The sequence below is a fragment of the Myotis davidii genome, unplaced genomic scaffold (assembly GCF_000327345.1).
Source record: "Myotis davidii unplaced genomic scaffold, ASM32734v1 scaffold698, whole genome shotgun sequence".
NCBI classification, from domain to species: domain Eukaryota; kingdom Metazoa; phylum Chordata; class Mammalia; order Chiroptera; family Vespertilionidae; genus Myotis; species Myotis davidii.
In genome coordinates, this window is record NW_006290032.1 from 2,634,881 (window position 1) to 2,653,950 (window position 19,070).

The 19,070-nt window shown below is 51.3% G+C and overlaps 1 protein-coding gene and 1 long non-coding RNA gene across 2 annotated transcripts in view; both read right to left on the reverse strand.

The window, feature by feature from the left end:
• Positions 1–3,397: 3,397 nt before the first annotated feature.
• Positions 3,398–4,417, reverse strand: LOC107182948. The gene is made up of 2 exons (XR_001513705.1): positions 4,388–4,417; positions 3,398–4,337 (listed from the first exon to the last, which is right to left on the reverse strand). It is a non-coding gene; the product is annotated as an uncharacterized LOC107182948 (long non-coding RNA).
• Positions 4,418–4,433: 16 nt separating this feature from the next.
• Positions 4,434–19,070, reverse strand: part of PDE5A (phosphodiesterase 5A) — a 97,529-nt gene continuing 82,892 nt past the window's right edge. Inside the window, exons 18-21 of the mRNA XM_006762903.2 lie at positions 16,437–16,500; positions 11,539–11,613; positions 9,297–9,380; positions 4,434–7,621 (exon numbers count right to left, since the gene is read on the reverse strand). Of these exons, the coding sequence (XP_006762966.1) occupies positions 7,487–7,621; positions 9,297–9,380; positions 11,539–11,613; positions 16,437–16,500 (358 nt within the window). The 3' untranslated portion in view covers positions 4,434–7,486. The remainder of the gene's footprint in view (positions 7,622–9,296; positions 9,381–11,538; positions 11,614–16,436; positions 16,501–19,070) is intronic.

Below are 19,070 nucleotides of genomic sequence, written 5' to 3' on the forward strand. Positions count from 1 at the left end.
GGCTGGTTTGATCTGAAAGGTGAGATGCTGTGTCGGTTGTTCTAAGTCCATACACTGTGGTCATGTTACACGCAATGGGAAATATGGTTTTGAATGGAAATTTGGAAACTTGAGTCCGAAGAGGAATTCCCACACTTTGTTGTCCAGCTGGTGCATGTGGGGTCCGTCTCCCGGGCAGTGTCCGGCCACGTGCTTGAGGTGTCTCCACCAGGTGCGTCCCATCCCCACTCCCTGAGCACGCGCAGCAGGGACAGCTCAGCGCCGGGCCTTCAGACCTGTCTGCGTGGAAACAGCGTGGGTCTCGTCCCTGATGCGCTGACCCTGCTGGTCCCGTGATCGCTCAGGATGCCTCTCACCAACAGCTTCCATTCCCAGGACTCAGCGTCCCCGTCACCCCAGCGGACGGCGGAGAACGGGCAGGAGAAAAGGCGAATGCTCGTGGCTGGTCACGCTCCATCTGCTTTTCCAACAGCAGCCCTGCCTGGTGGCTCACGGGTGAGTGGCGGCCCAGGCACCAAAGGGTCTAGGGCTCGATTCCTGGTCAAGGGCTGGTACCTGGGTCGCGGATTCGACACCCAGTCTTGGTCAGGGTGTATGCAGGAGGCAGCCCATCGATGTGTCTCTCTCACATCAATGTTCCTCTCTCTCTCTCTAACCCCCAACCCCTTTCCTCCTCTTCCCTTCCCTCCACTCTCTATAAAAAACAATGGAAAAAACATCCTTGGGTGAGGATTAAACAAAAACAAACACACACACATAAACACAAATCCTCAAACCACCCCTCCCCCCACCACAAGAACACATCTTTCAGCCACACCTCTCTCTCCCTGCACAGGGCCACGCCATGGCCCTCCTAGTCTGGGGTCACTCAGGGTGGACTTCACCCGCGGCCTAGGAGGAGGAGGGAGCACACTCTATCCCTGGAACCTCACGGCCGTGGCAGGCCCAGGAGAGATGGTGGATGCCGACCAGAGGCAGGGGCAGCGAGGGAGAAGGCTGTGGGCCCGGCAGAGCGGCCCTCAGGAGCCCTGGCGGCAGCTAAGGCAGCGCTCCAAGGTCCCTGAGGTCACGGGCGGGAGCAGGCTAGTTGGGAAAGGAAGTGTGTTTTTTACAGGAATTTGCTGGATCTGGTCACATAAAGCCTGAATCACTCTTGCTGGGCAAGGGGACACAGGGCGGGGACGTGACATGGCTCTAGGAGTAGTCACTGCAGGAGACAGCACAGCGCATGTCCGTTGCTCCCTCGACCCCCTCCCAGCGACCCCTCAGCCATGCAATCTTGTCCCTTAGTTTAGAAAGAGGGACCGAAAATGTGCCCGTGGGAAGCTATCAGGTGACTGAGTCAGCTTAGTTGGTGTTTATCACATGCACACACACACTTACTCACACACACTAATACACACACTCATACACACATACACACACTCACATACACTCACACACACACATACACACACTCACATACACTCACACACACACATACACACACTCACACATTCTCTTTTTCTTCTTAAAATGAAGCAAGTGGAGAGGGGGATCATATATGACAATTAGATCTCTTCTTTAAAAATATTTTTTTATTGGTTTCAGAGAGGAAGGAAGAGGGAGAGAGAAACATCAATGATGAGAGAGAAACATGGATCGGCTGCCTCCTGCACGCCCCACACTGGGAGCCCACAATCCGGGCATGTTCCCTGACAGGGAATCAAACCATGACCTCCTGGTTCATAGGTCGATGCTCAACCACTGAGCCATGCCAGCTGGGCTAGCCAGATCTCTTTGATGCAAATATTTTGATTCCATTCATAACTCCCGTGGATTTCCATTTTGAACAAGTGATTTGTGAAATGGAAACATGTCACGTTGTTCCTTTCTAGGCTGAATGTAGCTTGAAATCAGAGCATCATCTCTGCCCATTCAATGTGTTTGTCCACTCGCTCTCCTGTGGCTTAAACACAGAGTCACCCCCACACCGGCCCCTGTCACTCAGGGCCCATCGGAGGGGAGGCAGCACAGCCGGCTGCAGGACGGGGTGCAGAGCTGCCGGCTGCTCTTCAGTGAGAGGGAGCCTCAGGGAGGGGTGTCGAGGGCCAGGGGGACCCTCCCGGTGGTCAGTTATTGTTCATTTGGAGAAAATCATGAAGAAATGTCACTGGACAAAGGGCAGCCAGTCTTCTTTCTCCATTGATTTTTCCCATTTATTTCTCCTTTGCTAATAAAACCTTTTTATTATTATTTTTTAAAACATATTTTAGTGTTCATACTATTATAGAGGTCGCCCTTCCCCCTTTTCCCCCTCCTCCCACCCCCTCCCTGCAGATCTTCCCCACCCTATTGCCCGTGTCCATGGGCTGTGCCTATCTATACTAATAAAAGGGTAATATGCTATTTAGACTTGGAGACCTTCTGGGCGTCCTTCCAGACAAAGCCATGGTAGCGGGGCCAAGGCAGAGGAAGTTAGGTGTGATCATTGTGTTCATTAGATTCCATAAATGAGATCATGTGACATTTGTCTTTCTCAGTTTGGTTTATTTCACTCAGCGTGATATTTTTCAGCGCCTAAAAACTTTTTAAAAGCGGCTCTATTCACTGTTTGTGCCGTGTGTGTGTGTGTGTGTGTGTGTGTGTGTGTGTGTGTGTAGTGTGTGTGTGTCTTTGGGGAGGGGGCGGAGAGATGATCATTTTTAAATACAACTCAAACTCTGGAGCCCTCTAGTGGCCCGGAAGCCTGAACTCTGGCTGTAGGCGAGCTCCGTGTACTTGGCCTTCAGCCCTGACATGCAGGCCCAGCCCCTCGGCCATGGGAAGGGGCTTGTCTAGGCAGAACCTACGAGGCCTGCGACCCTGCGCTGAACCCCACCTCCCGCCCCTGCCCCGCGCTGGAGGGCCCTGTGCTCGAGGAACAAAGGGGTCACTGTGGGTCCCAAACACACCAGTCTGCAGGCTGAGTGACGCCCATCTCTACGCTTCCGGGTGCCCACCGGACCCACCACCCATGGACTGGGGGCCTCTTACAATGAAAACGTAAAAGGAGGGCTGAGTGGAGTCGCACCTACTTGGAAACTGGGCAGCTGGGCTGGGATCCAGCCCATGTATGTGGCCAGCATCCCCCCCACGCCTGCACCTCTGTGGCATGAGGCTGGGCCCGTCCTCCGGAGCGTGGCTGGGCTCTTGGAGTGAGATGGGGAATGTGGGCCGCAGTGGGTGGCAAAGGACACTTAAAAAGAGGAGTGCGGGCTGGGCTGAGGGACACCCTGGCTGCCGAGAGGAGTCTGGGCCGGGGAAGGGCTTTTCCCAGCTGGCAGGACCAGGTTAGCAAGGTCTAAAGTCTCTCCATCTCTTCGACCTGTTCCCGCTGCCTCAAATCCACACCCAATAACCACTCCACACTCATGCGTGGCTGCTCATTCTTTTATTTTTACAAAGCGTGGCAACACGAGGGAACAACGCACAGTGAGGAGCTGCCCTCTGGGGGCAACCCTGACTGTGGCCTGTAGGGCTGGTCCCCAAGAGGATGTGCCTCTGAAATGCTTCTCCCGGTGGAGGTGGGGGTGGGGGAGGGGAAGATGAGAAATCAACACCCACAGTTATTCAAGTGGACTTAACCGCTAAACACAATATACACAGTACCTCCGTTATCCTAGTACAAAAATAGTGCCAGAAACTATATATTTGTTCAAATATGTTGAAAAGGTATAAGAATACAAATAGATATTAACAGTGGCTAGTGATGATTCATCAGGTTTTCTTAAACTGTAATAGAAATTTCTATTTCCCACTATTTACACGGCTTTCAACAGCATTCGTTCGGACGTGTCTCCACAGGCTTTGAGGGGGCGTGTGGACGGCAGCGTGAGCTGCCGAAGGGCCCCCATGTGCATGGGACAGGCTGTGGCCAGCAACCTGGGGACAGTGCAGCACACGGCCCCACCCCAGCAGCAGCGCCCTTGGGGCTGGCGACAAGCTCGCAGGAAGACAGGTGTCCTGACGGATCTCCTAAGGTCCAGGTGAGGAGCTCCTTAGAAAATGCATGACCACAGGTTATCGATGAAAACAAAAGTGACACCGTGGGACACAGGCAGGCTCAGCGCTGAGCTGGTCCCACCAGCGCCGCCCACGAGGCTGGGAGCCCACGAGGCTGTGTGCTGTCTCCTCAGCGGCCTGCGCCTGGTGCATGGCAGGGGCTGAGGCGGACACAGGTCAGCAGGGACCGTGGCAGGGACCGAGGTGGACACAGGTCAGCAGGGACCATGGCAGGGACCGGAGCGGGGACCGAGGTGGACACAGGTCAGCAGGGACCGGAGCGGGGACCGAGGCGGACACAGGTCAGCAGGGACCTGAGCAGGGACCGAGGTGGACACAGGTCAGCAGGGACCATGGCAGGGACCGGAGCGGGGACCGAGGTGGACACAGGTCACGGCAGGGACGAGCGGGGACCGAGGCGGACACAGGTCAGCAGGGACCGAGGCGGGCCAGGCAGAGTGGCACTGCCCCCGTGTAAGCAGGCGCTCGGGGAGGCAATGGCGGGGCCACAGTTTCCTTCTCTCATCGCCAAGGATCTCAGCATGAAGCAGAGCAGCATCGCTTGTGCGGCCATGAAGTGTGAGGAGCACAGACGATGAGAAACACAGGAAACTTGAAATCCACGGGGTCCAACACGCATGCTCTGTGCCAGACACGGGCAGGTCCCGGCAAGGCAGGCTCGCAGCTGGGCCCATCCCCCCGGAGCTAGCACTCCGGCAGGTTCCCACGCTCCAGGCCAGCAGGGCTGGGAGGACACCGCTGGGGATTAGGAGACAGGCGACCATCTCACGCCCGGCTGTGCTCTGAGGCCACGCTCAGCCCGAGTCCTCTGCGCACCAGCCGTCTGGTCTGCGTGAGCAGCGAGTGAGCGCATGTCTCTGAGGAGCCACCCGTGGGATCACAGCCCTGTGGCCGCGTGTCTCGTGCGACAGTGGTCTCGGCTGCTGGGTGGACAGAACAGCTGCCACCTGTGACATCCCTGGGGAGACAGAGGCTTCTCCCGAACACAGCGCCTCCGTGTCCAGGCGACAGAGGTTGTGACCCACCGAGTTCACACAGGATCGCGGCCAGCAAAGCCCACGCTCCGAAAAGTACCCGGCCGGGCACATTCACAGATTCAAACAGCTGAGTGAGCAGTGGGAGCTGGGGGGCTGACATGGAAATGAAATAATGGTGCAATGTCACTCAGCTGAAACCACACCAACCGCTTTCTCTGGAGCAGAGCGCATGCCTGCTGGTTTGGGTGATAGACACAGGGGAAAGCGGAGGCCTACACCAGGGGGGCAGGCGGAGGGCTACAGCTGTGAGCACACGAAACAGCGTTTTCTTGTAGCGTGACTTACTAATTGCTGTATTACTTTCCATACCAACAACTGTAAACCCACTACCGGCCCACCCTGGACATGTATTTCCCACCTAGGAAGCGACAGGAAAGGAAATATTCACATGAGAATGAAAACTTTGTGCCACGTACCAGGTAGGAGCCCATGTATGGAATGATTTTCCTAAGAAGTAAAATGGCTGCAACCAGCTCTAAAGAAGTCTTCTGCAGGGACTACAGTGCCAGACGTTCTAATTTCTCAACGGGTGAAGTAAAACCAGAGCATCTATAGGCAAACCGAATGGTTCCTAGTCTAAGTGTATCTCTCTGCCTGTTAAAACGGCCCCTCACACCCTCCCAGACTCATCTGCGGTGGCTTTTATGGTCTCAGTGACATGTGGCGGGGAGGTCGGAACCGAAGCGTATGACGCAGATGGAGGCAAGGTCACAGGGCATGGTGACAAGTAGGTTATGAGAGACACCACTTCAGACAGTGTTCCACGCTGAGGAACACGTGTACACAGGGGTGTGCACAGGATGCAGGTGTGTGATTCAGGGGCAGCCTGTGGCAGACACCCGCGCCCCCAAGAGGTGCCTCGGCTCATCTGAATGACATGAGATAGAAATAGGGTCACATCCTGGACATACAAGTGTCATGACAATCACACACACAGCATCACGCAGTCCCTAACGCTGCAGACTGGCCGTTCTCACAGAGTGAAGGCCATAGATTTGCCGCCCCCCCCCTTTTTAAACCTGAATGGTAAGAATGCAGACACATTATCCCAAGGTCCATGTACATATACAACTTCACCTGCTGAGTGTTAGGCAGTTTAGAGGAAAATGCTATCCATGCCACATACCAGGTAGAAGCCCATGTTTCCATGAAAGCTTTGCTAATGCTGTTACCGGCCCCCCAGAAACTTCCCTCCAAAACAGACACTTGTTGGGGGTTGGAGGGCAGGTAACAAACCAAACAAACATCGCTCTTCCTGCTCAGTCCAGACATCTGCACGGATTTGAGCGGATTATCTTTCTGGAAGCAGCCGCCTGCCCCCTCTGTGTCTCCATGGCTGGACTGTGCACAGGAGCACACACTACGAGTGGAGCTCAAATGCTAAAAAAAATGTTCACATTTTCTAAATGGATGGGAAGCGAGAGATGTGAATACACCAGGCCCAGCTCAGGGCCCATGGTTAGGGCACACGCCCACATTCTGTGATACTGGGCGGACTGGTCCCAGGAGCTCACACTGGGCACTGCCTCAGGCACAAAACAGACTGCTGACCGTCCCTCAGGCCGGGGTGTCCTGCTGCAGCCCCCACGGGCTCATTTCCAGCCCGTGTCCAGGTGGCCTTCTGCTGCGCTCTCCTATCGGCAGTCACATCTCACGCCAGCTCTGGGCTCCAACGGCCACTTGGTTCTTGATTTCCCACTGGGGTGCAAACCGGCCCCCTATAAACTATGCTGTACGATGAACCGATGATAAATGCTGAGGGAGTTACACACAAAAAAGGGGCAGAACTGGTGACCGTAGCATTTCTGGGTCACACTGCCTGTTGATAAGATCAGTGATGGTCAGTGAAACAATTCTGCCCTGCAGCACTTTCCATTGCTTGGGAGTTTTAACTGTTTTGTTAACATAATACGTTGTTGACAAATAGCCCCTTCCCCCTTTCACATCCACGCAGCCCAAACTTTTCTCTATCTTACGAAGGTTTTACGTGTCACGAAATATATTCCATTTGCTCTGGAATTCCATTTGAGAAATAAAAGATTCCAAACATTCTTGAAAGGTCAGCGATTCCAAAACCACAAAACCAATCGCTTAAAATTCCCAAGTCAAACAGCCAACTGAACGGGAGACGCAGCCCGCACTCTCAGCACGATTCCTGCGTGGACCTGCGGTGGGGGGTCGGTCCCGTGGTGTAGGGGGGTGGTCCGGTGCTTAGCGAGCCTCAGCTCAGTGGGCACACACACACACAGGCAGGCAGGACCGCCCCCTGAAAAGTCCCCGCTGTGCTCTCAGAAGCTGTGCAAACACACCAGGACACCGTGGAAGGGCACACGCAGCCTGTGTAGCATCCAGCGAGGCCGGGCCGTGCAGACCGCGGTCGCCAGCATCCCGTCCAGGGCCCAGGCTCAGCTGCGTGGGGCGGGGCCGCCAGCCCCATTGACCAGTGTGTCCTGCTGCTCAGCCAGCGCCTGCCACTTCTGCCTGTTGTGCCTGCAGCCGTCCAGTAGGGGGGAGCAGTCAGGGGACACGTGCGCCAGCGCCTGGGGAAGAAGAGAGAGCCGCCTGAGGGGGTGCTGGGCAGCAGCCCTCCCGTGTGCCGGCCGCACTGCTCATTGCGGGCAGCCCGCGGCTTTCACAGGCTTCGTGATCACCCAGAGACCATGGCTGTGACACACAGAAGGTCCCCTGGGAGTGAGTCCATGCTGCGACAGGGCGAACATGCCGTCACAAACCACAGCAGTGGGCTGGGCGGCCCCGTGAGCTGCTGGTGAGGCAATAAGGCATTTTGCCTTTTTATGTAGCACAGACGTCGCCCCCTGCTTGCGACTGTCCTGGACACTCTGTTTATGCGTTTTTCTATAAAACTAGAGGCCCAGTGCATGAAATTTGTGCATGGGGGGCGGTCCCCTCAGCCCAGCCCACACTGCTGACTCCTAACTGCTCACCTGCCTGCCTGCCTGCCTGATTGCCCCTAACTAGCCCCCCTGCCAGCCTGATCACCCCTAACCACCTCTGTCTGCTGACCTGATCGCCCTTAACTGCCCCTCCTCCAGCCTGGTCACCCCAACTGGCCCCCCCTGCCCCCCCTCCCCTGCTGGCCTGGTTGCCGCACGCAGCCTGCTGTTCAGTTGTTTGGCCGCCCCTCACTAACCGCCCTGCTGACCTGGTTGCCCCACACAGCCTACTGCTATCATTTGGTCATCCCTTACTAACCCCCCTGCTGGCCTGGTCGCCCCCAACTGCCTGCCCTTGCTGGCCTGGTTACCCCTCACTGCCTCCCCCTGCTGGCCTGGTTGCTCCTCACTGCCCCACTTGCCAGCCTGGTTGCACCTCACTGACCCCATCTGCTGGCCTGGTCACCCCACGCAGCCTGGTGTTCAATTGTTTGGTCTTCCCTCACCAACCCCCTTGCTGGCCTGGTCGACCCACGCAGCTCAGTCATTTGGTTGTTCCTCATTAACCCCCCTGCTGGCCTTGTCACCTCACTCAGCCTGATCGGTCGTCCGTTTGGTTGTTTTGGATGTGATGGCCCCTGGCTCTTTATATATATATAGATTTTTTTCTTATCATGTACTTAAATCAATTTTTATCCACGATTACAATAAAGATGGATTCATAAATCTTTGTGGTGCTATTATTTACCTGCTATAGTGTCATAAATATTTAGAAAAAAGGATGTTCATGGCAGATTTCTTCATAATAGAGAAACACTGACTTAAACACCCAACAACAGGGTTAGGTGATGGGATACCATTTACACTTGGAGAGACAAGGGCAGCATCTATCTTCTGTACGTGGGGCATTAAAAATCTAAACCAGTGAACTGGATGTGTTAGGGCAAATATCTTCAACTCGAAAATAAAGACCCCAAGCAGCAGGAGCCCGGAGGTAGGACTTGCAATAGTCTCCCAGCCACTCGGTTACCCTCACAGACACGTATCAACACTATTCAGCTGCACTGTTCACTGAGAAAGAGTTGGATAATTAGTTTCTCTATTTAGGCCAGAGTTAACGTAAAAGGAATAACACTGACAGAGAGCGTGCCCAGCATATGTCCTCAGGGAGGTCACTGGGACATCAGTCCTAAGACCCTCATCGCTGGGACTAGCACATAGCAGGCACTCACTATGGCTGCACTCGATGACATGAAGTGTCTGGGAAACTGCAAATATGAAATGTAGGAGTTTAGCAGCCTAGCAGTGTGCATGGAGATACCTCATACAGCTGCAGGCAGATGGCGTCGATGAAGCCCACCTGCATACTCGGGATCTTGTTCTTCTTCTCCCTGTTCATGAGGTCCTGAAGCACAAACACAGGGAGAGACACTCAGACCTGGAGCCACGGAAAGAGCACAGTGCCCGTCCCGGGCCAGGGGAGGATGGGCTGGCACTTACTGCCTTCTGACCTTTGCCAGCCTCTGGCACTGCCCGAGGCAGCACCCTCAGGAAGGCCCGATCCTCAGCCTTTTGTCCTGGCGGTGACCTTCCCACATCACCCGGAACTAACCGCTGCCCTAGAGCTGACACTGTCCTAGAGCTGACATTGCCCTAGAGCTGACCCTGTCCTAGAGCTGACACTGTCATCGCTTCTCGGCCTTTTGGCTAAGATCAAGTGTAGAACTGACACTGTCCTAGAGCTGACTGTCCTAGAGCTGACACTGTCCTAGAGCTGACATTGCCCTAGAGCTGACCCTGTCCTAGAGCTGACACTGTCATCGCTTCTCGGCCTTTTGGCTAAGATCAAGTGTAGAACTGACACTGTCCTAGAGCTGACTGTCCTAGAGCTGACACTGTCCTAGAGCTGACATTGCCCTAGAGCTGACCCTGTCCTAGAGCTGACACTGTCATCGCTTCTCGGCCTTTTGGCTAAGATCAAGTGTAGAACTGACACTGTCCTAGAGCTGACTGTCCTAGAGCTGACACTGTCCTAGAGCTGACACTCCTAGAGCTGACATTGTCCTAGAGTTGACACTGTCCTAGAATTGACAATCCTAGAGCTGACACTGTCCTAGAGCTGACACTCCTAGAGCTGACATTGTCCTAGAGTTGACACTGTCCTAGAATTGACAATCCTAGAGCTGACACTGTCCTAGAGCTGACACTCCTAGAGCTGACATTGTCCTAGAGTTGACACTGTCCTAGAATTGACAATCCTAGAGCTGACACTGTCCTAGAGCTGACACTCCTAGAGCTGACATTGTCCTAGAGTTGACACTGTCCTAGAATTGACAATCCTAGAGCTGACACTGTCCTAGAGCTGACACTCCTAGAGCTGACATTGTCCTAGAGTTGACACTGTCCTAGAATTGACAATCCTAGAGCTGACACTGTCCTAGAGCTGACACTCCTAGAGCTGACATTGTCCTAGAGTTGACACTGTCCTAGAATTGACAATCCTAGAGCTGACACTGTCCTAGAGCTGACACTCCTAGAGCTGACATTGTCCTAGAGTTGACACTGTCCTAGAATTGACAATCCTAGAACTGACACTGTCCTAGAGCTGACCACTGACTTGCATCCAACTACTGAACTAACATTCATTTCTGATGTAGAACCGACCGCTGACGTGTACTTGAAGGACACGCAATCTGTGAACTGCATTCAGCTATGGATCTAACACCTTCTCTGTGGGAGGCGCCGAGGCCACAGTGGGTACAATTCAGGTCATGAGCCTCCGAGGGAGGCTCTGCAGGTGCTACTGCTGCTTCGCCCAAGAGCTCGTGATGAGACCAGGTGAGCCAGCACCCGCGTGGGAAGCACCGCGTCTGTCTGGGGCTTTCAGTCAAGCACATCCTCCCTCGCTGTCACCACCACTCTGTCCATCACTTTCTAAGAAGATTCTGAGCTTCAAACAGCCCACCTCACACTGTGCAACTGGAAGAGACGAGTGAGACACAGCCTGGGCCTTTGTTAACCACGGCCCATTCACCACGGGCCCAATAAACGTCCATTGGAATTGGAAAAAATGACTCTCTGCTTCATGTGCAGGAAAACTCGTTCCAAATGGTTCAAGGGGAATCTTTTTCTTGTATTTGAGATCCATACCCTATGCAAAAGGAAGTAGGTGTTCAAAAAAACCTTCAAAATCCATGCGCCCTTCTGGGAATCCATCCTAACAGGACGATGGACATGCTCAGCACCATAGACGATTATCATGGTGCTGGGTGGTTGGTGAGCATCGCAAATATCCACCCAGGGACGTGGGTGAGTGACGTTAGATCTGCTTTATGTAACCACGATAAACAATATTTGGAGGGTAGCATTGTTGGAATGAAAAGTGGCTGATGATACTTAAATGGAAAAAGCAAATTACAAAACAGTAGGTATAACAGGATGGAAAGCAGAATGAGAAGCCGTGTTCCTAAGGAAAGACCTCACTGACACCTAAAGAGAAGTTCATAACAAAAAAGCTCCTGAGTCATTATTTAATAATTCCTAGCTATGGGCCTCACACTCACCGCAGGCTCTATGTTGAGTTCTCTTCTCTCTTTGTCTCCTTGGTCAAAGAATTCCGCCGCCACAAGCTCTGCGATCTGAAACAGACAGCACAGGGCGTTCGGGGGTTACACCCTCTTCTCTGTGAAATAGACAACACAGGGCATCTGGGGGTCACAGCCTTTTCTCTGAAAGAGACTGAAGTCCTGGATCTCCAAAGTTCAATGGCTCTTTGGAGTTTCAGATAAACAGCATTAGAATTCTTATCGGTTTTTCAAATGTTGATAGTTTATATAAATAGAACAAAGAATGTTCCTGTATTTTTGACAGAAATCTTAAAAGTTACAATAGCATTTTCAATGCTTTCCAAATACAAGTCATCAATATAAGGACAAATAATTCACAAAACATAGGCTCGAAAGCAATTATAAAGAGGAAAATATAAATACTTTATGCTGTATTATTAAAAAAGGATAATCCTACATAGTTATACCGTTTTATATGCTAAAACACCATAAAACTTTTAAAATGCGTCAGTGTTATAAACTACAGAATTAGGAGTATTTATGATGTGTAAGTACATGGTAAAATATTGATAAAAAATACCAAGTTATGAATTTTGCAAATAGAATATTACTTGTACCTCTCAAGACCTGTATATCCATTCCTAACACTTTTACCCTACTACACCTGCACAAGTAAATGTGCCCTAAATTTTGTGTATTTCATTTATTATGTTACCATATGTGTGTAGGCATTGAAAAAAAATTGTTTGGTTTTATCTGTTTTTGAAATATATATGATTTTAAGTTAAAAATAAAAGGTACTAAAACTGGTCAGGTCTATAGCTTTCAAACACATCAGTACACTTAGGACCAGGCAGGAACGGGGAATGAAATTGTATCCCCTTTGCTTTTAATGTGTGCTGGTCACCAAGGTGGAGTCCGCACCCTCTCACTACGCAGAAAAAGCTGCCGTCACATCTTCAGCGCTTAGCCGGGAAAAGCAGGGAGCCCGTGTGGGAGCGCAATCAGCGAGGCATCAGGCACAGGTTCCCGGGCTGTGAATATACAGCAGGTAGGCGCGACCTTTGCACTCCCTTCATAGGCCTTGTGGCTTTAACCTCCCGGGCCCTCCCTTCTCCTTCTAAGCCAGTGGTTCTCAATCTGTGGGTTGCAACCCCTGAAAATACATCCTGCATATCAAATATTTACATTACGATTCATAACAGTAGCAAAATGACAGTTATGAAGTAGCAACGAAAATAATTTAATGCTTGGGGGTCACCACAACATGAGGAGCTGTATTAAAGGGTCGCGGCATTAGGAAGGTTGGGAACCACTGCAAGCGCTTCCCTTATGATTTCTGTGGTTGTTCTTATTGAATATGTTGAATTCGCTGGGTTTTGCCGCCTGCAGTCCCACTGTCTAGGCTTTGCTGACCGCGTCTCGGATGGATTGGGCACCTGTGCCGTTTCTGTCACTGGTGATGAGATGTGGAGCTGCGATGAGATCGAGACGGGATCTTTCTAACTTGCATCTTTGCTCAGAGGCAGCGTCCTCCTGACGCGGCTCCGAGCGAAGGCCTGGTTGACTCTTTTCGTGACCTCTGTCTACCTCCAGTGATGTAGGGGCTGCAAAGCTGACAGCCAACCAATCATTCCTTTCTGCTTTATTAGGTGAAATACAATGAAGAGAAAGTTAACTGGCTCCCCTAAAGCACCGCTGGCATAAAAAAGCAGGGGAAATGCGTGTTCCCCACTTTTGTTACCATTTTAAAACTAACTTGGTTCTCCCAAAGCATCCGCCAAAGATGACCAGGCGAGGCTTTGTTTCCTTACCTTGATCATTACTTCAAACTCTGAAATTTAAACGTATTTAACGTATTCTGATCCCTCATGATGCACAGATTGTCCCCTTTCAGCCAGTGGATGCTCAGCGCACGACTTCTCTGGTACCACCAGGACCCGCTCAGCCTGCACCTCCTCGCTCCCTGCTGCTCCAGGTCACCTGGTCACCTGCCAGGACCCATTTCCTGGCCGTCTCCTGCTTCAGCCCCAGGACCAGCCATTTCTCTCCGGAGCCCGCGCTCCTCTCCAGGGAGGTGTTCAGAAGCCTCAGTGGCACCAGGTTTGCTCATTAACCATGGTGACCCATGTAAGCCCTGCGAGGGGGGCGAAGCTAGGGCACAACACAGGTTCCTACAAACTCTCATTCCCGGCATCCGCATCCCTGCCTGACTTTGTCCATGATCTTCATCACCACTTACTCCCAAATCCTACTTCTCAACACCCCATGGACTTCCTTACCTGCTTCTACCCTCATCACCTACAGCAGGGGCTGAACAGCTACACAGCATCGCACTAACGACACCATCCCTGAGAGCAGCTTCCAGGGCTTGTTTTGGTGACGCTGTGGTTTTGAAGGCGCATCCTACTAGAGATGCATGGTTCGGTTGTTGTGTTAATGTCACCTGAAATGCAACAGTCGCCCTCCGTGTGGTTTCACAACCCAAATCAGGTTCATGTTACTTTCAAGGCTGAGTGATGTTCAAAATTTAATCCTATATAATAGAAGCCTAATATGCTAAGTATCTGGTCATCTGTTCCACCAATCAACGTGTAATATACTAATGATATGCTAAGGCTGCTCAACCACTTGCTATGACATGCACTGTCCATCAGGGGGCAGATGCTCCAACCAGTAGTTTAGCTTGCTGCTGGGGTCGGGCCAATCAGGACTGAGCGAGAAGGGCCAGACACACCCTGGAGCCCTTCCGTGGTCCCTTCCTGGCTGGCCAAACTCCCGCATCCCTCCCTGGCCCTGATTGTGCCCTGGTGGGGTCCCTCGGCCTGGCCTGTGCCCTCTCACAATCCAAGATTCCTTGGAGGATGTCAGAGGGCCGGTTTTGGCCTGATCTTGCAGGCCTGGCCCAGGGACCCCATTGGTACATGAATTTGTGCACTGGGCCTCTAGTTTTATTTTATAACTAGTGGCTCTGTGCACGAATCCATGCATGAGTAGCCACTGCCTCAGCTGGCCGCCCCACCCACCGCTGCTCTTAGCTCTCCTCCACACTTAGCTTGCTGCCCCGCCCTCCTGTAGCTCTCCGCCCACTGCCCCGCCCTCCTGTAGCTCTCCGCCACTCATAGCTCACTGCCCTGTCCTCCTGTAGCTCTCTGCTGCTGATAGCTCACTGCCCTGCCCTCCTGTAGCTCTCTACCACTCGTAGCTCACTGCCCTGTCCTCCTGTACTCTCTGCTGCTTATAGTTCACTGCCCTGCCCTCCTGTAGCTTTCCACTGCTCGTAGTTTGCTGCCCCACCCTCCTGCTGATTGGACGTTACACGTTATGGCATAACAACCATTTGCATATTACCTCTTTAATATATAGGACTAGAGGCCTGATGCATGAAATTCATGCACTTGGGGGGGGGGCGGTCCCTCAGCCCAGCCTGCACCCTCTTGCAGTCTGGGAGCCGTCAGTTGGACATCCTTAGTGCTACCGAGGAGGTGGAAGAGGCTCCTGCCACCACCGCTGCACTCGCCAGCTGTGAGCCCAGCTTCTGGCTGAGCGGTGCTCTCCCTGTGGGAGCGCATTGACCATCAAGGGGCAGCCCTTGCATTGGGCGTCTGCCCCCTAGTGGTCAGTGTGTGTCATAATGCCTGGTTGTTCTGCCATTCGGTTGATTTGCATATTAACCTTTTATTATATAGGAATATCAGCACTATTTATATGGTCCCAAAGTTAAATCTACAAAACAAGCCTAGCGAAGCAGCTCCGGCTAGCATCTCTGTTCCTCACCCCTCTTCCCTCCTTAACTTGCCTTGTGGTTAATCCTTCTGTCTTTTTTTTCTCACATAAAATGCACCCTTGTGATCACTCCATGATGGTTACAGATGATGCTCAATTCCTGTCCCAGCCCCATGGAACTCGTGGTGTAAAGTACTCGGCTTACTAGTCAGTACCCTGGGGATGAACTTTGGGCCGATGCTCTATCCACTGAGCCAAACCGGCGAGGGCTCTTCTTTGTTTTTCAGAAGTTCTTTAATATTAGTGATATTAACTATCAGAAAGAAGTTGCAAATATTTTTATCAGTGTATCATGGTCTTTTGCTTTGCTTATACTGTCTTTTGCCATGCAGAAGTTCTTAATGTTTCCATTTGTATGGAATCAAATGCATTCATCTTTTCCTGTAATGCTTTTGCACGCTGAGCCACAGGCCGGAAGGTCTCCTCATTCCTGGGCGGCAGAAGACTGCAGTGTTCGTATTTAGCACCCGGATGGCTTAATTCTCTGCACCGAGCTCCCTGCTCCACGCAGACTCTACCTTTGCAGACTGGGTCCTACTCTGCCTCTCGCTATCTGGCTGTGGAGACAGGGAAGACATCCTCACACTATTTAAGTCTGCCCTTGCCCGGTTATTTTAAACGCCACCTCTACTGTCCACCGAGTGTTCTGCGCGGTGCCTAATGTTCTATGGACTCCGTGTCTGTCGCCCTCACCACCTGCTTTGATTACAGAGGTCTTACAGTGCTGCTTTGTAGGTCCGGACCCGGCCTCACCACTCTGCCTTCCCAGGGCTGATGTGGAAGAAAGAAAAGGGAAATGAAAATGCCATTCCTTCCCTGTTCCACTGTTAAAGGGATGCGTTAAAACCATCGCTAAGCTAGCCAGAAGTGGTACTTACCAAAGTCAAACTTACCAACCGTGAGGTGTCCTCCTCCTTCAGATACCTCACAAGTCTCATTAAGTGCTAATGAATCTTCCACGAAGAACACTTATGTCCAACTGCCTGCTTTTCATGCCACTTAAAAATGACATCATAATTACCACCAATATGCCAGAAGCCGCCATGGAGAGTGAAGACACTCCTGACTTTGATTTTTAAGGGTTAATTGCGCGTCACTAAGCGACGTACCCGTTGCTGAATGGGCCAGGGCTTCGTGATGGCAGAGAGGTCACACGCGGTCATCAGCATCGCCCTGCAGGGGGGAGGGGAGGGGAGAAGACCAGCAGCCCCGTTAGCTCTGAGCAGCACCTGCCCTCAGCAACAGCTCCCAGTGAAAGGCAAAGTCAAAACCCTCTACCCAGGAATGGCAGTTTATAAAGATGAAGAAACAGGATTTACACAGAAATGTGACTGATCCCGGTGGATCAGAGGGTCACTGTTTTGGTTACCCAGTGAAAGATTGGAATTTTCCCTAAAACCACCTCTGTTAGCCCCAGACAGCAAAGGAGAGAAATCATTGCCACTGGGCAAATCATGCCTTTTCTATCATTATTTCCACCTGGTATTCCATTCTTAGTGATCACATGAAGAAAACACACTGATGACTAATGAATAGCCATTGAATGGCAACAATCCTACTGTAACACACCACTTTGGCAACACACCCCACTGGCAACAAACCCCACTGGCACACACCCCACTGGAAGCACAATCCAATGGCAAACCCGGCTCGCAGCACTCCCAACTGTAAACACTCTCTACTGGTCACACAGACTACCGTAACACATACTGTGACACAGCATACTGAAACACATCCTACTGTGACATAACCTACTGAGACAAACATACTGATCACACAACCTACTGGTCACACAGCCTACTGTGACACAAACTACTGACACAGCCTACTGTGACACATCCTACTATGACATATCCTACTGTGAAACAGACTACTGTGAAACAGCCTACTGGTCACAAAACCGACAGGTCAAACAACCTACTGTGACACAGCCTACGGTGACACATCCTACAGGTCACACAGCACACTGGTCACACAGCCTAATCTGACACAGCCTACTGTAACACAGCCTACTATGACATAGCCTACTGTAACAGAGCCTGCTGTGACACAGCCTACTGGTCACACAACCAACTGGTCATAGCCTACTGTGACACAGCCTACTATGACACATCCTACTGTGACACAGCCTACTATAACATAGAATACCGGTCACACAGACTAGTGGTCACAGCCTGCTGGTAACACAGCCTACTGTGACATAACCTACTGTGACACAGCATACTGGTCACACAGGCTACAGTGACAGTGTCTACTGTAACACAGCCTTCTATGAAAGGAGCTAATGGTTACATAGCCAACTGTGACATATGCTACTGTGACATAGCCTACTAGTCACACAGCCTACAGTGACATACCCTCATGTGACAAAGCCTAGAGGTCACACAGCCTACTGTGACAGAGCCTAAAGGTCACACAGCCTACTGTGACACATCCTACTGGTCACTCAGAATACTGTGACAGAGCCTACTGGTCACACAACATACTGTGACACAGCCTACGGTGACACATCCTACTGTGACAGACTACTGATCACATCCTACTGTGACGTATCCTACTGTGAGTCACACAGCCTTCTTTGAAATATCCTATTGGTTACATTTCTACTGACATATCCTACTGTGACGCAACCTCCTGATCACACAGCCTAAGGTGACACAGCCTACTGTTCACACAGCCTACTCTGACATATCCAACTGTGACACAGCCTTAACAGCCTATTGGTCACACAGCTTACTGTGCCATATCCTATTATGACTCAATCTACTGGTCACAATTTTACTGTGACACATCCTAGTGTGACACAGCATATTCACACAACCTACTGTGACAGTCTACAGTGACATATCCTAATTTGACACAGCCTACTGGTCACACATCCTACTGTGACATATCTTACTTTGACACAGTCTCCTGGTCACAGTTCCTACTGTGATATATCCTACTGTGACACAGCCTATTGGTCACACAGCCTACTTGACAAAGCATATCATAAAATATCCAACATTAACACAACCTACTTGTGAGATATCCTACTGTGACACAGCCTACAGTTCACACAGCATTGTGAGATATCCTATTGTGACAGAGCCTACTGATCACAGCCTATTTTGACTTATCCTATTGTGTCATCTTGTGACACAGCGTACTGTTCACACAGCCTACACTGACAAAGCCTACTGTGACAAATTCTACTGTGACACAGCCTACTGGTCACACAGACCACTATGACACAGCGTACTCTTCACATAGCCTACGGGGCGTATCCTACAATGACACAGCATACTGTTCACACAGCCTACTGTGACAAATTCTACTGTGACACAGCCTACAGTTTACACAGCCATTGTGAGATATCCTTCTGTGACACAGTCAACGTTTCACACAGCCTACTGTGACAAAGCCTACTGTGATATATCCCAGTGTAACACAGACTAATTGGTCACACATCCTACCGTTACATGTAGTATTGTGACACAGCCTGCTGGTCACAATTCTACTGTGTACATCCTACTCTGACACACACTACTGGTCACACAGCCTACTGTGACATATCCTATTTTGACAGAGCCTACTGTTAACAATGCTACTGTGACACATCCTTCTCTGACATCTTGTGACACAGTGTACTTTTCCCACCACCTACTGTGACAGAGCCTACTGTGATATATCCTACTGTGACACAGCCTAACGTTCACACATCCTACTGTGACACAGCCTAACGTTCACACAGCCTACTGTGA